The sequence below is a fragment of the Rhamphochromis sp. 'chilingali' genome, assembly GCF_963969265.1.
Source record: "Rhamphochromis sp. 'chilingali' genome assembly, chromosome: 3".
Taxonomy (NCBI): Eukaryota; Metazoa; Chordata; class Actinopteri; order Cichliformes; family Cichlidae; genus Rhamphochromis; species Rhamphochromis sp. 'chilingali'.
In genome coordinates this window covers 19165426-19179959 of record NC_137931.1, presented here as the reverse complement: position 1 = coordinate 19179959, position 14534 = coordinate 19165426, and the positions used below count along the sequence as shown (strand labels likewise).

General features: G+C 41.1%; 2 protein-coding genes across 4 annotated transcripts in view; both read right to left on the bottom strand.

The window, feature by feature from the left end:
- Positions 1-7048, bottom strand: part of abi2b (abl-interactor 2b) — a 33341-nt gene extending 26293 nt beyond the window's left edge. For all 3 annotated transcript variants that reach the window (XM_080877706.1, XM_080877707.1, XM_080877708.1), the window contains exon 1: positions 6523-7048. In XM_080877706.1, coding sequence (XP_080733832.1) covers positions 6523-6639 — 117 coding nt within the window. In that variant the 5' untranslated portion in view covers positions 6640-7048. The remainder of the gene's footprint in view (positions 1-6522) is intronic.
- Positions 7043-13353, bottom strand: cyp20a1 (cytochrome P450, family 20, subfamily A, polypeptide 1). Its single transcript, XM_080877709.1, has 13 exons — positions 13141-13353; positions 12517-12566; positions 12169-12335; positions 11902-12047; positions 11643-11810; positions 11385-11463; positions 10668-10780; positions 10523-10577; positions 10196-10316; positions 9982-10093; positions 9598-9662; positions 8223-8312; positions 7043-8075 (listed from the first exon to the last, which is right to left on the bottom strand). The coding sequence occupies exons 1-13, from the start codon at positions 13210-13212 to the stop codon at positions 7922-7924; spliced, it is 1392 nt and encodes a 463-aa protein (XP_080733835.1). The 5' UTR covers positions 13213-13353; the 3' UTR covers positions 7043-7921.
- Between the last annotated feature and the right edge of the window lie 1181 nt (positions 13354-14534).

The window sequence follows — 14534 nt, the reverse complement described above, 5'->3', positions numbered from 1 at the left end:
AGGCATTAAAGAAGTTAGAGCTACTTCAATGCTAAAGAAAATATCATCCCAACACAAAAAGCAGTGCACAAAAAGTGGAGCCTGAATGCAGTCAGTGTCAGCAGGATGGAGAGCAAAAGGTTTCAGCACCAAGAAGCAAATTTGTAGTGAAGCAAGAGAAAAGAGCTTAGCGGCAGTGAAGTGAGTAGCAGGTAAAACAGCTGCAGCCGGCGTGAAAGCAGTGTTCAGAGGCAGCCGATTGGCCGTGGGCACGGCGTGGGCACGTCGACAGGAACATCAAAGGGCAGATGGATCAGCTAATGTTTCTGCTGGGAAACTGTGTTCCTTAATCCTCCGTGACACTGCACCGAGCGCAGCATGCGGGGTCGAGCTGCAGCACAAAGCCAGCACATAATGGTGTGAATGAAAGCAAAGGCAGACACAAAAAAAAAACAAAAACATTTTTGCTTCTCACATGTGGCAATTTGCAGCTTTAATTTGGTCTGTGTGATCAAGCACTGCCTTTGTTTAGATTTAAACAAGTAATGTTAGTCTTTTAGCAATGATTAAGGGCTTTTTTAAAAAAAAATTCTGAGCATTTTAGAGTCATAAAATATTCAGATTACTCATTTCTGTTTTTTTCCCTCTCAATCAAGGTGTTTTCTTAAAGACGCAGAACAAACTTCATTGTTCTTGCTTCTAAAAAAGACCATCGTAAGGCTGTAGATTTAAGCTGGGATAAAACAAGCTTCATTAAAATGTCATCTGAGGGTCTGCAAAAGTCTGATTGCTGTAGCTCGCCATTTCCACATAATCTGCAGTGTAACCAACAAAAATTAGTGGCGACAAAACCGCTCAGAGTTTCCTGTGTGCGAGAGACAGCAGCAGATTACCTGCATTGTTTGCAGCAGCCTTTAGGCTGTGATTGGATATCGACTTATTGATTTTACTTTAAAATTCAAATTTAAGCAATGCTGTTAACTCCCCAAAATCCAGGGCTGCGATGCCAGGATAATAGGAAAGCCCACGTCTTTCCTTCTCTTCTTTATTATTTATTTATTTGTTAGTTTTAACAGGAAACCTTTGTACAAACACATCGAATCAGAATGAAAGGATATCTGGGCTAAACTGACATAAGACTGTGAGGAAAAAACAAAACACAAAAAAATGAGAGGCAGCATCAAGCAACAATCCGGGGATTTCAATGACGACTTCAATGAGCAGCACCCTCTGTGGTAATCAGTCTATTCCCTTTCATGTGAAACATGCAGCGCACTTTTTAAATTTTAAACAATCTCTCTCACACACACACACACACCCCTAATCCAACTAGTTTAAGCATCTGGCATGGCATGCAAACAAATGACATCATTTACCAGAGGTGGGACCAAGTCATTGTTTTGCAAGTCTCAAGTAAGTCTCAAGTAATGTCAGGCAAGTCAGAGTCGAGTCTCAAGTCACTGGTGTAAAAGTCCGAGTCAAGTCACAAGTCTGAAACTTTGAATTTCAAGTCCTTTCGAGTCTTTAAAAAAAACAAACGAAAAAATAATGTTGCAGTTATATGCTAAATGTAAATATTAGACCATGTAATTTTAAAATCTGTGTTTTTCTCAACACATGACAAAATAGTGAACTTAGAAAATATACACAAATTGTGAAATTGCACCTCTTTAAAATGCAGCTCAATTAAACCTAGCTCCTAGAATAATTTTCACCGACAGTTCTGAGATACGCTGCATGTTATTCTTGGATGCGGTTGTAGGACCAGCTTTAAAATCGCATGACAAAAATATCATACACATTAAAAAAAACTGTATCACCAACGTAGCCTGGACAACATTTGCTAGTTAGATGAAGTCAGCTATCTCATCGTAGCATATTTATGTGCATATTTATAAACATACGGTTCTTGGAGTGAGTGCATACACTCATGAAGTTTAGTAACTTCCGGTCACTGCAACAAGCCCAGGTACAGTTTACCGACGGATGGGTGCAGGACCTTGAAATGCACCGTGTAGAACGAAAGACCATCGTACGTATCATAAGTTTACCAGTCTCACAAATCGTCTTCATAAATACACATTCGTTAACCGTTTATTAATAGGACCTTTGAGCTCAACGGTAATTAATTAGTAGTGGAAATAATTTCTGGTAGCATCACAGAAATGTAGCAGTGACAATAATATTGTATGCTGTAATCGTACTGGGCAATTAGTGATACAAAAAACCTGTTTTATCCTGTGAATAAAAGTATGTGTTTTTGTCAGTGTACCATAATAACAGAAGCGAAACGCAATATTGTGTCAGGATAATTTACTATTTATGCACAATAAATAAAGGAGCATAGCGCGACAATTTCTGTTCAGCGCCAGACTTGCTTGTAACCTATATCACCAATTATGTTAAGAAAAATGACGCATTAACTACAACAGCAGACTGACCTTTGTGTAAATGCTTGGAGCAGACTAACCTGTGAGCTGGAGTGTTCTAGGACGTTATATTTGATCTTTGAATGGCTGCAATCCAGTCGCCTCTTTGTTACTTCGGAAACATGGCTCGAACAATTTCTCTTCCACGACGTAATCCGATAACAACCGATCTCTTTACCCGTCGGCTTCCCGTGGCTGTCATGCGACCGGCTATTGCAGTTAATAATACAACGGCTTCTTGACATTTTTGTGTTTCTTTTTATCGCTGTATAACTGATTTTAATTGAAAGCCTGCGTGCGCTAGTACCGCTTGCCACGAGTTCCCAGAATCCTTTGCGGTTCTACCCGTGAATGACGTCACATTTTCAATCTCTATATAATATGCATGTTAAATTTTATATTTGGGGTGAAATATCAAGTCTTTTCAAGTAAACCGGTTCAAGTCCAATTCAAGTCCCAAGTCATTGGTGTAAAAGTCCAAGTCAAGTCACAAGTCTGAGAACATTTTTTCAAGTCAAGTCTAAAGTCATAAAATTAATGACTCGAGTCTGACTCGAGTCCAAGTCATGTGACTCGAGTCCACACCTCTGTCATTTACAGGAGAGCAGAGGACGCAGCGCTGCTATAGAATGAGGACAAGCAGGTTATGTGGTAAAAGTCACGAGAGCACCTGCTGGCACAGGAGAGACGGATTTAATCCAGTGATACGTATACGGTAAGAGAGGATGGATATCACTCCATTACTAAACCATAATTAACAATTTAAGTCAAAATGGGCAGAGACAATTTAAAAAAAAAAAAAAAAAAAAAAAGGTAAATTTCACTTAAATAAGTTATAACAGATTCAGAGCCTTTGCTGCACCCTTACTGATTGGGCTTACATGCATCTTCAACCCATTTTAAGTCAGAAAAACGCTAATTAAAACAATTATTTGCCCTAAAAAACATGTCCCCTCATTTGTACTGGCACCTGGTAGGCTGTCATTCACTACTAAAGCTCAAGGGTAGCAGTAACGTTTGGACAAGGCTGCTTTCAAGCCACCACGCAAAAAAAAAAAAAAAGCAGCAGCAGCACTGCTCTCTACACGAGTTGGACCAGTAAAACGAGCCTTTGTACAAACAGTATGACAAACATTCAGCCAAATACTACAACAGCTGTTAGAAAGCACATTTTGGGCCTCTTGAAAACAATATATCATAATGAGCTCTGGCACCAAGTAAAGGTAGCACATTACAAATATACCACAACTCTGCATAGTCATTTCAGAGCGAATACAGTGACCGAACAGCTTCCTGTCAATATCTAACTGGATCTCTGCTTCAAACACCCAAAAGTGTCCCAAAGCTTAATAATTCCTTTGAACAATGTTTCATCACGTTGTCTTGACAACATCAAACCACAGACTGTATGTTTGGTGTAAGAAGTCCCATTTTACCTTCTTGAGCTGAACATTGTGGTTTTTTGAAATGATGAGTGGCTGATTCGGCTGAGAAACCAATGACCGGCTCATACAGTAAGAAAGTTGTCGACCACAAAGTAGCACTCTATCCTCATCTTTTTGACTCTAATGGGAACCACAATTAACAAAAATAAACATCACAACATATCCAAAATGGCTTAAAACTAACAACCGAGTCCACACACACCAGAAAAGTAACAATCATCACCTCAGTATAAGGATTAAGAATTACATGTCAATGTAAGAGATTCCTCAAACCATCAGAACAGACGTGAGGGATAAACATGGCCGGAACAAAGAGGATTTTATTGGTTTCTATCATGGTTGTCACCACATGTAAAGCACCGGGACATGACCACACATAACAGCAATGACCTCAGCAACTTGGGTAGGTTGTGTTATAGGCTCCACAATCCAAAAGTCTGAATCAGATGTCAAAGATAAGACAGGCGTAGTGATGCTGAAAATATTTGCAGGACCGCTTTTGCTCCCCACCAAAGAAAATTGTGAAAATATTTTGCTCATTATTTCAGTTGTTGCCCCTTTTGTTTGTGGGTTTTGTAAGAATGTAGTTAGGCTAGAAATGACTCGGGTCAGACAGGCAGGTAGGCAAGCAGGCGTAGGACCAGCACGGACGTGGTTCTTTTTTTGCCAGCTGGTAAACCAAACAGAATTCATGCACTTTTGATGGCACAGTGTTTGCCAACAGTGCATGGAAAAAAAAGAAGAAAAAAAAGTGACTTTTGTGATAAACGATCACTCCACGAATTAAAAAGTCGAAAGAGTCTGAGAGAAAGTAACTGATAAATAGAGGAAACACTCAATTATCCACTAATTGAGTGTTTGACTTTTCTGAATAGTTTCTGGGATGCTTAGAACTGCACTGCTGGAAAGAGTTTATTTTGATGCACCTGCTGTTTTCTTTGCAAATTTGCATCATAGGATTGTTTTTTTTGTTTTTCCTGCAGTGTATATAAAAATTGCTGTATCTCCAAAATAAAACTATGAAGACACTCAAAATAAATTTCCTGTTGTTGTAAACTATTTTTTGCAACTTTTTTGTATTTAAAGTTTTGAGGGATAAACCTCTTAAATTTCTCCAAGTAGAAATATATGTAAAAAAAACAAAACAAAAGCGATTTTCAATTTTTTTGTAGTTTATTGCACTTTTTTGCAATTAATGTAGTTACTATGGACTTAATGCATACATATTATTAAAATATGGGCTATAACAGTTATTTAGCAACTTGAAATGCTCCCACAAATGGCACTACAACATGTAAAAAAATAATATAAGCTCTGGCGGACTTGGTTCTATAGTAGGTCTTAAAGGGTTAAATAAATATCGTCAAATAATCGCGATCTCAATTTCAGTGAAAATAATCGTGATTATCATTTTTGCCATAATCGAGCAGCCCTACTTTGAAGTCTGTGAATACAAACATCTCACACACTAGGGATTGGTTTTGTTAGTGAAACATCCCTTGACTGCAAACAAGTCCTGGGCGTGGAGTTCGAGCAAACACACCTGTGGCATCATGTGAATGACAACCCGAAATATTAGTTAGCAGGTTTAAATTCCTCAATGACTAATGCTGTAAGAAGTCTGCTTTAAAGTAAAACAGAAAAGGACAGAAAATATGAAAACGTAAGAGGTGAAGCATCACACTAAACATTCTCCTGATGCTTCCTGCTTCTGTCCAGCTGATCTATAAGTGATAACATCCATCTGACAGCAGCTGGGAAAACCTCACAGGGCAACCTGCCAGACAGCAAGCTGCCAACATCCACCACCTCTCTCCTCCTTCTTCTTCTTCTTTCCAGGGCAACTTGTCAGACCTGATCAGCCCAGCTCATCAGGGATGTCAGATTTCAGCATCACACCTTGTGTCCTAGCTTATTCCCTGATTTCTCACCTACTGAAAGCTGGCCTGCGAGTGTGTGATGAGTGGAGATGCCGAAATGAGATGAGATCACACCTGCAGAATTTCAAAGCATCTGAATGGCTGCACTCACACACAGGCAGAAATGTATCCACATCACCCCCCTCCCCTCTCCTGCACGGAGGTGCACATGAATGGCTTCAGGCTGAGCATTTTAAAAGGGTTTTAAGTGTGGCTGCTACATCAACAGCATCATAAATCAGTTGTTTGTAACGCTGTCACGGCGGGTTGTCTCCTGTCACAGCCTATCAGAGGTTAATCTGCCTTGATATCGCGTCCCACATCTGAGGCCGGAGCCTGATCAGCTGGCTGGCAGTGATTGATCCCCGCACGGAGCACAGAAATCGATTTTCACGGTGCCTGCTCGGTGGTTTGAGGGGTGATGACGAGCAGCAAGCTAACGAGCTACCCGGCTAACCCACCACGGTGGGATGCACAGCTCACACACATCGTTACACAGAGGAAAACAAATAGCGGTATGAATCGGGTGGGGAATTGCCACATTATGAGTTTGTTATCTAATTTTAAAAAACAAAAAAAACCCCGCATCGGCAGCAGGTTGTTGCTGAGCTAGCCGAGGCTAGCTGACAGCACGGCTGCACCGCATCGGCAGCGCTAGCATCAGTTAGCCTAGCACCACTTCGCTCCATTGAGAAAAAAAAGAAAGAAACAAACTACACCTTCTTCCCCTCCACGGTTGTGTCAGCCTACCTGGACATAGTTGCTCTCGCAGTACTCCGCGACTCTTTCCAAATTAGTGAAGCTGTCCAGCAGCGCGCTTCGTCCCGCTGGAATCTCCTCTTCCAGAAGCATTTGTAGCTCCGCCATTTTCACATCTTTAGCGGAGAGGTGCGCTCTCTGGCGCCCCCGTGGCCGCCCGCGGTACCGCAGGGCTCTCCCCACAGCCGGGCTTCCCAAAATTAATAACAAAGCGACATCACAGCACACTCCCACTGCTGAGTGCTTCAGAGGTTATTTATTTCTCTTTCTTTCGTTCTTTCTTTAATTAGTTTTCAATTCAGAAATATTTAACTCAGCGAATAAAACATTTCATAACTATATATTAACTACTGTACGCAATAAAAACCTGTAATACATTTCCTGGACTCATTTTTTATTACTCTTTAAGGCTTTAGTTACTGTGAAGCCAGTCTGGAGTAGGAGAAGAAAATAGGATTTTGCTTCCCCTTCTGTAAAGCTCTCATAACATTTAATTTAAAGCTGCAACAATCACTCAATAACTTTCTGGAGCTAAAAGCGCCTCCTTCCCCCTGTAGAAAGCTGAGATGCTTTTACTATTTTCTGGTCTCTTATACACCAACCTGTTGATCCAATAAACAAAATAACAGCTATTATTGATTTATTGTACATGTTCAGGCCCAATTTAATTTAAAATGTCTTGCACATGTGGGCTGGAAATACACACTGCTTAGCACTTGATCATCACAAGTTGGTGGATCTTCAGGGATATCAGTGTTTCCAACAGCAGATGAACTGGAGAGGCAACAAGAAGACAACCCCCATAAAAGGTTTAGTAGGTTGTGGCCACAGACTTTTTTTTTCTCGAGTTCAGATTTTTCCTGGTAGCATGAGGCGATGTCTGCCCAACACAGTCTTGAGGATGTGGAGAAGATACCAGGATGGTAGAAAGGCTCATCAACCCAGAAGATGCTCATGCGCATGTTTCTTCCCAAACTAGAGAAACAGAAACAGACTCCATGAGGGTGGCCCGAGGGCCCAACATCCTTTTAAAAGGATCTGTGTTCAAAGCCCAGTGCTTTGCAGTTCGACTGGCTTTCACCAGAGACCACCAGAACCTAGCAACTCCAGCTTTACTCGTCGAGCCTCCCTCCCTGAAGAGACAGGAAGCGTTCGACAAACTAAACCTGTGAGTGGAAAAAGCTAATGTCATGCTTAAGGCCTCAGTGGTGGTACAAGGTGGGTGAAACAGCCTTTAAAATCCTACAAATTAAGAGTGTCAGTCCAAACTACTGGCATCATGATGGGGAACTACGATGACGTCTAACAGGGAATACTCTGCTGGTAATTTCATTCAGTGATGTTAAATGTGTTGCTTTTTGCTCTTCATCGTTTTCTCTAAATCTTTGTTTTAGCTGCTTCTTCTGCTGACGGTGATCCAGGTTTCGTCCTTCGGTGCGGATACCAGCTCGGATCGGATCTCGGCCACTTGCCCCTTCAGTCGGTGGAGCTTCAGCTGCCGCACCAACATGCTGAGGACGACCGTAGCCACAGTGTAGGCAAACCTAACGGAGACCAAATAGTGATTGATGCAGGACATCCAGGTGTAGAAGAGCTTCAAATAGTTATCAAAACTTCCCAAAGTTGGTCTAATGAAGTCTGCTTTCACAATTAGCAGTCTGAGTGACAGAGTGTGGATAATTTCCTCTTACCTGAGCTCTGGACACGTCTGATTCCCTGAGAATCCGAGCAGACAGAAGCTCTTCCTGGCCGATTCTTCCTCGAATCGATCTGGGTCAAACCTGAGGGAGGATTGAAGTATTCACCAAACCAGTAAACAGACATATTACAACTTTAACTTGGAAGAAAAAAAGCCCCTCACTGTGAAGCTGTCACATTATTTTAACTGCAGTTTATTTGATGGCTGCAGATTTATGTTACCTGGTGAAGGCAGATGAATGCCCGGTGATAACTGTGACATGCACCTGTAGACTTAACAGGAAACACCTGATAATCCAGCGAGCTCTACACGGTAATGCTAGCAGGTTTTATTTCCACCCACCGGTTAGAATTAACTTCAAAGCAACCCCCCCACAAATAACAGCTAAGGCTGATGACAAAATGCCATTAGTTTTGAAGTTACTTATGAAATAGAGGAAAAATTAAATAGATGTGTTGATGATCAACTAAATTATTTGAGCTCTTCCTGTAAAATTTTTCCTAATCCATTAACTAAATGTTGACCCCTGGTGGAGCTACAACAAAAGTTTCAAGCTCACCAAATCGATATTTGAGCCTCTGGGATGAAACCGCTGCCAATCAGATGCTTTCCAGATGGTATTGGATGGTGGATCAAAATCTGACTGCACTTTTCTTTGTTTATAATCGTTACTTTTAACAAGATCAGATATGTTGTCACTGATTTTCAGTCCAGTTCTTGTGTAATTTTCATACCTCAACCTTTCTCCCTGATTCCCTTCAGTAAGAATGGCTTCTTCACAGCAATCCATCCACTGAGACTTCCATGAACAGTGACAGATAAGCTGAAGTTTAAGATGCATCTCTTAGCATGCATCTTTTTGTCCTGAACTTGTTCAGTTCCCTCAACATTTTTAAGGACATGCTGCACAACACATCGAGATGTGTCAACCTTTCAGCTAATAGCTCTGGAAAAATGCTATTTTATGTCTGTTAAAGACAAAGATCAGATTTAAAATCTTTTCCAAGTTCTCTGTTATGTGTAGACACGACACTGGTTCATAGTTGAGTTAGGTGCCTTTGTAAGGTTTTAACAATTCATTGGTTAAGGTTGCTTAACACACACACACACACACACACACACACACACACAAAGAAATGAGGGGCTTGTGCACAGCATGGTACCTCTTAGTCTAGTAAGGGATACCATACTAGTCCCAGAATATAAATAAAGTACTGGGAATGAGCGTTACAGATCCTGTTTTATAGAGTGATAATTTAGTGACCCAGTACAGTTTTCTTTGTATTGCAGATTTTGAATGAGTGGGATTTGAACTGGCAGCCATTTTTAAACTGGCTGAAGAACATGTCAAAACCAAAATGTCAAACCTGTAAGGGCTGCTCCAGGTTTCCTCATCTTGTAGAACCACTCCTAAGGCGTAAATCACCAACGTCTGAAAGTAACAACAACAACAGTGTTTACGTGTAACAAAACTGCTGTATTTTAACCTCAGCTGGGAAAACTGAGGGAACAACGCACTTTAATAGGGAAGGAAGAAAAATAAAACAAAACAGGAATATCACTTGCTTGACTTTAAATAAACATTCAAAAGTTGCATCTAAAAAAATAAAATAAAATAAAATCCTCGGTTTATGTTTCTTACGCTATTTAATGTTTCTATCTGTTCTTGTTTACCATTAACACAGCAAACACTGTGTTTGTGCAGCTGAAATAATCTGGCTGAGAGCCGCAGACTCCGGGAAACCGGATACCTCTTTGGGGATGACGTGCTGATCGACTTTGCCCTCCACTTCCTGAAGCCGAGCCGCGACGGGGGTGAGCTTGGCAGTCCTCACCGTCTCGTTCAGGACCTGTTGGCAGTATCTACGCGAGGACGGAAATGCGATCGCATCAACGTTATTGGCTGCACCGCGTGTGAAGGACGACTCAAGAACGCCTAAATACGTAAAAGTCCAAAAGGCTTACCTGAGCTGAGGAATCTTGTCGAGGGAAACCGGATCAGAACCCAACACGTCCTCCAGCTCCTGGTGCAACTTGTCCTGCACTTCCTCTGAATTGGACAGGAAGTAAAGAGCCCAGATACACACTGCCAAAACACCACAGTGTGTAATCTTAGAATCAGAATAAAACAACCTTTTGCTAATAAAAGATAAATAAAAGTTAGCTTTTGTTTGCTTTTAGAGCTAAAAGTTCATTACATTATTGTTAAGTGCCTATCAGACAACTCTGGGAAACTGTGCTTATAAAAACTGTATCTGGCAGGCTTCACATCCTCTGATTCAGGCCACTTACAGTTCGCAGCGATGACACATCCAGCCAAAGTGAACACCATGCAGTCCTCCATGATCTGAAACAAACAATCAAGATTTCAGCGGTTTTTTTTTCTTACCTCTGTGAAAGCGCTGAGGATGTAAAGCAGAAGCTCATCAGCATTCACCTGTCGCTCTGTGAAGTTGGACTGCAGCAGAGCGTCCACAAACACCGCCTGCTTCCTCTGGGCTTTCCTGTCCTTCGCCACAGACAACAGCAAAGACTCCATCTCTGACAGAGCTGACCACCGAGGAGGAAAAAACAAGATGAGAGCCGTGGCGACTCCGACCACATTCAAGGGCTCAAAACCAGAGGAACCCACCCGAGGGATTAATAAAGTTCTATCTAATCTAATCTAATCTAATCTGACATCCTAGCCCGGCACGGCTCACAGATTTTGTCCCACAGCTGCTGGACAGGCCCTTTAAAAACATCTGAATCATCAAAACCTTGAATGTGAGGTTCCCCTGTCTGCACTAATAGGGTAAAGGGTAAATTATTCTCACACCTGGGGAGCCACTTTTTGAGAACTGGGTGTCAGAGTTACATGAAGTGACATGAACAAGTGCCAGACACTCTCTGTGGGGTTACACATTAAATGCAGTCTTTGCAGCCCATTCAGACAGCACCCAAAATAGCATCTGTCCTTGGCAGGTAAATCCCTATCGATCCTATCCAAACAAAGCCTGTCTGCTGATTAAGGTGGTAACCGTGAATGTGCTCGGTCTGTCTGTCAAGAGGCTTAACACAGAGATAACATCGGAAACTCTGCAGACTTTCCATTTGGCTTCACCACACAAAGCCAGACACCGCTCCCACACGTTGACACGCCTCCTTCGCTCACCCTTCTCATAGTGCGCTTTCCTGCTGGAGCTCTTCTCCAGGGAGCCGTCCAGGTAGCCCTTTCCAATTTCTGACCAGATCTGGAAGCGTGAGTCAGAAGAGCAAAAATAAATAAATTAATAAAAATCAATGATCAGTTACAGAGCCTTAAACTCCCTGCAGAACTTTAGCATGGTGCATTTTTGATTATCATCCCAATAAAGTAAAGTTTTGTGTCCCCCAAGCTTACTGCACAGAGGTTTGTGCTAAAATTTCTCACCGCATCGTGGTTCTTGCGGAAGGCAAGGACCTCAGTGTCGTCCCCGAACCGCTCGCCCAGAGCCAGTTGGGTGACCGTCTTCATGGCCAGGCCCAGCAGGTGGGCACACAGAGGCGTGTGCTGACCCTCTGGGAATGACTTCCACTTTTTCACCAGCTCATCCACCAGCTAAGAAACAAGATATCAGTTAGCAGGAAGTGTGAGGAAGTTTTTGGTTTTCTTATTTATTTTAGAAAAATAATTTCTTGGCTTTGGAAACCTTGAGCACAAGCGGAAAGTTGTTTTTCAGCGTGCTGTTGATGGCACTTTCGTACACTTTTTTTCTCATGATGGACTCGCTGGCCCCACCTCCCATCCCGGACTTGTAGCCGAGCAGCGACTTCAGCATCGTTTCAAAGGAGTCGGCTAAAAAGGAAGCAGGAAACAGCAGATTTATGCATAAGGATGTTCTTCTTTTCAATTAGATATTTTTCCCAACAAATTCCTGAGTGTAAGAAAAGCTGCTGATCCAAACTGGTTTGCTTACTAGCGTGGTTGGGGTTGATGTGTTGCTGAAGCTCGCTTACGGAGCCCAAGCTGACCACAGGGCGACCACCAAACCAGAACGAGGCCACGGAGCCGTACTCATCATGCAGGCCGACGAGGAACTCATGCAGACTGCCTCTGTCGATGATATCCTGCAGGTTTCCATCCCTGGAGAACAGAAAATAGAACATTAACGCACATATGCTTATATTTACTGACAAAAGCTATTAGGATGACAGGACCCTTAAGAAGCTAATTATTATGCACAATGTACTATATTTTACAAAATGCTGTTACTGAATAAGAGTTAACAGAAGCAGAAAAAATAAAGGTAAAGATGAAAACTTACTTCTCATCTGTGGGGTTGAGACCTGGGATACCAGAGGCCCTTCTGGATGACTGAAAATATGATTAGAAATGAGATTTTGTTGTTTAACACAAATACAAGTCATTAAACATGAGTAGTTTTTCTCACAGTGGTGTCCACATGTCTACTAAGTCTTTACATAATTTAAAATAATGGCTCTGCCTGTCGGAAAGCGGGTCCCATTCAGAACCTCTTTGAAAAATACAAAATTTAACAATTTCTTATTGAATGGCATGCGCATATGGAACATGATATCGTTTAGGGATGTGAAGTAAATTAGTTGGAGTTTAGAAATAAATCGGCTTGTAACACAAACACATAAAGGAAACTGATAAAAATGAAAAAAAAAAAAATCTCGTTTTCGCTCATTCCGTCTTCTTGAAGTTGGATTTCTCTGGACTAGGTCAATGAATATTATATTAAATGGGAGCCGAAATGTGCAAAATACACTCCTTACTCAATTAATCTCTTAAATAGTTCAGAATAATGTGCTCCAACTCGTGAACAAGAACTAAAACATTTAAAAGCGCTTTTTGGTTGGGACACTGGGATGAGGGCAACAGCCCGCTAATGTAGCAAGCTAACGCCAAACTTGCAGGAACTTACCGGGTACAAATAAAGGACAGCGCCCACCAGGATGATGACAAAGGTAACAGCAAAGATGGCAAAGTCCAGCATGATTGCTCGCTGTTATCAAACAGTTTCTGCTAACTTTTATTCACGTGTATTTGAATGTTTCCACCAAAAACCTCAAGATATATCACTACCACGTCAACATCAACTGCTCGGTTATCTGTGTTCGATTATACAGCCTGGATCGCAGGCAGAGCAAACCAATGGATCTTAGGAAAAAGCATGACACCAAGGAGACACAAAACACGGGCAAAGACAGACAAAACGCGTTTTGTCTGTCTTTGTCCCTTTGTCGTCGGGACACAAAACAAGATCAAAGAAACAGAAATGTTGACAAGTGAGACACAAAATGATCACAAATACATAAAATGACATAAAACAACTCAAAGGGACACAAAATGACCATAAAGTCATTTTATAATGATGTAAAAAGACACACACAAAAAAATCACACTGAGCAAAGGCATAAGAAACTACAAAGAATAAAAATAAAATCACACAAAGAGATACAACATGAGTAAAAATATACTCAAAAACACAAAAATGAGAAATAAGCACATAAACAGGAGCAAGGACATAAAACAACTATAAAAAGAAGAATTTACTAGACCAGAGACACTAAATAACCAGAAAGACATAAGATAAGACACAAATGACACCAAAGGGACAAAAAACAACTACAAAAGGGATCGCTAAAAAGAAAAACAAAAAGAAAAGTGAAACAAAATGACGCAAAATGATGACAAAGGGACATTAAAAAGACATTAAATGACATAAAGAGAGAGAAAAACATTATGAGATGAAAAAATGACTAAAAGGGCACAAAAACACCAAAGTGACAATAAAGAGATGCGAAACATGCACAAAGACATAAAAACAACACACTAAACAGCCACAAAATGTCCACAGAGACATGAAATAAGACACAAAATTACAAGAAAACAGAGACAAAACTTGACCAAAGTGATACAAATGACAGAAAGGTGATATAAAGCAACTAAACATGGACTACAGTCACACCGGAGACACAAAATGACTACAGAGGGACACAAAAAAGAGCAAGGTTTACAATAAAAAGACTCAACATGACACCAAAGACACACAGGAAAAAAGACCAGACACCACATGTCCACAAACATAAACTAATAACCTATAATAGGACACAAAATCACTCAGAATTTTTTTTTTTTTTTTAGAAAACGCTTTGTATTCTGCTCAAATTAAAACTGATACATTGACACTTCAGCTCAGATGTCAGTGTAAAATCCGCGGTCAGCATTACATTTAGCTGCCTTTCAGTTCAGTTCCATCACAGCTGCTCTTCAGCTTTTCTAGAAGCCTTTTAGGATCTCAGATGATTTTTTTTT

Bases quoted from the DNA above. Each gene is read 5' to 3' on its own strand.
- cyp20a1 (XM_080877709.1), bottom strand. From the start codon at position 13,212: ATGCTGGACTTTGCCATCTTTGCTGTTACCTTTGTCATCATCCTGGTG. The intron at 12,336-12,516 runs GTAAGTTTTCAT...TCTGTTCTCCAG, and splicing joins CTCAACCCCACAGATGAGAA to GGATGGAAACCTGCAGGATA. The intron at 11,464-11,642 runs GTGAGAAATTTT...TCACGCTTCCAG, and splicing joins TCCGCAAGAACCACGATGCG to ATCTGGTCAGAAATTGGAAA.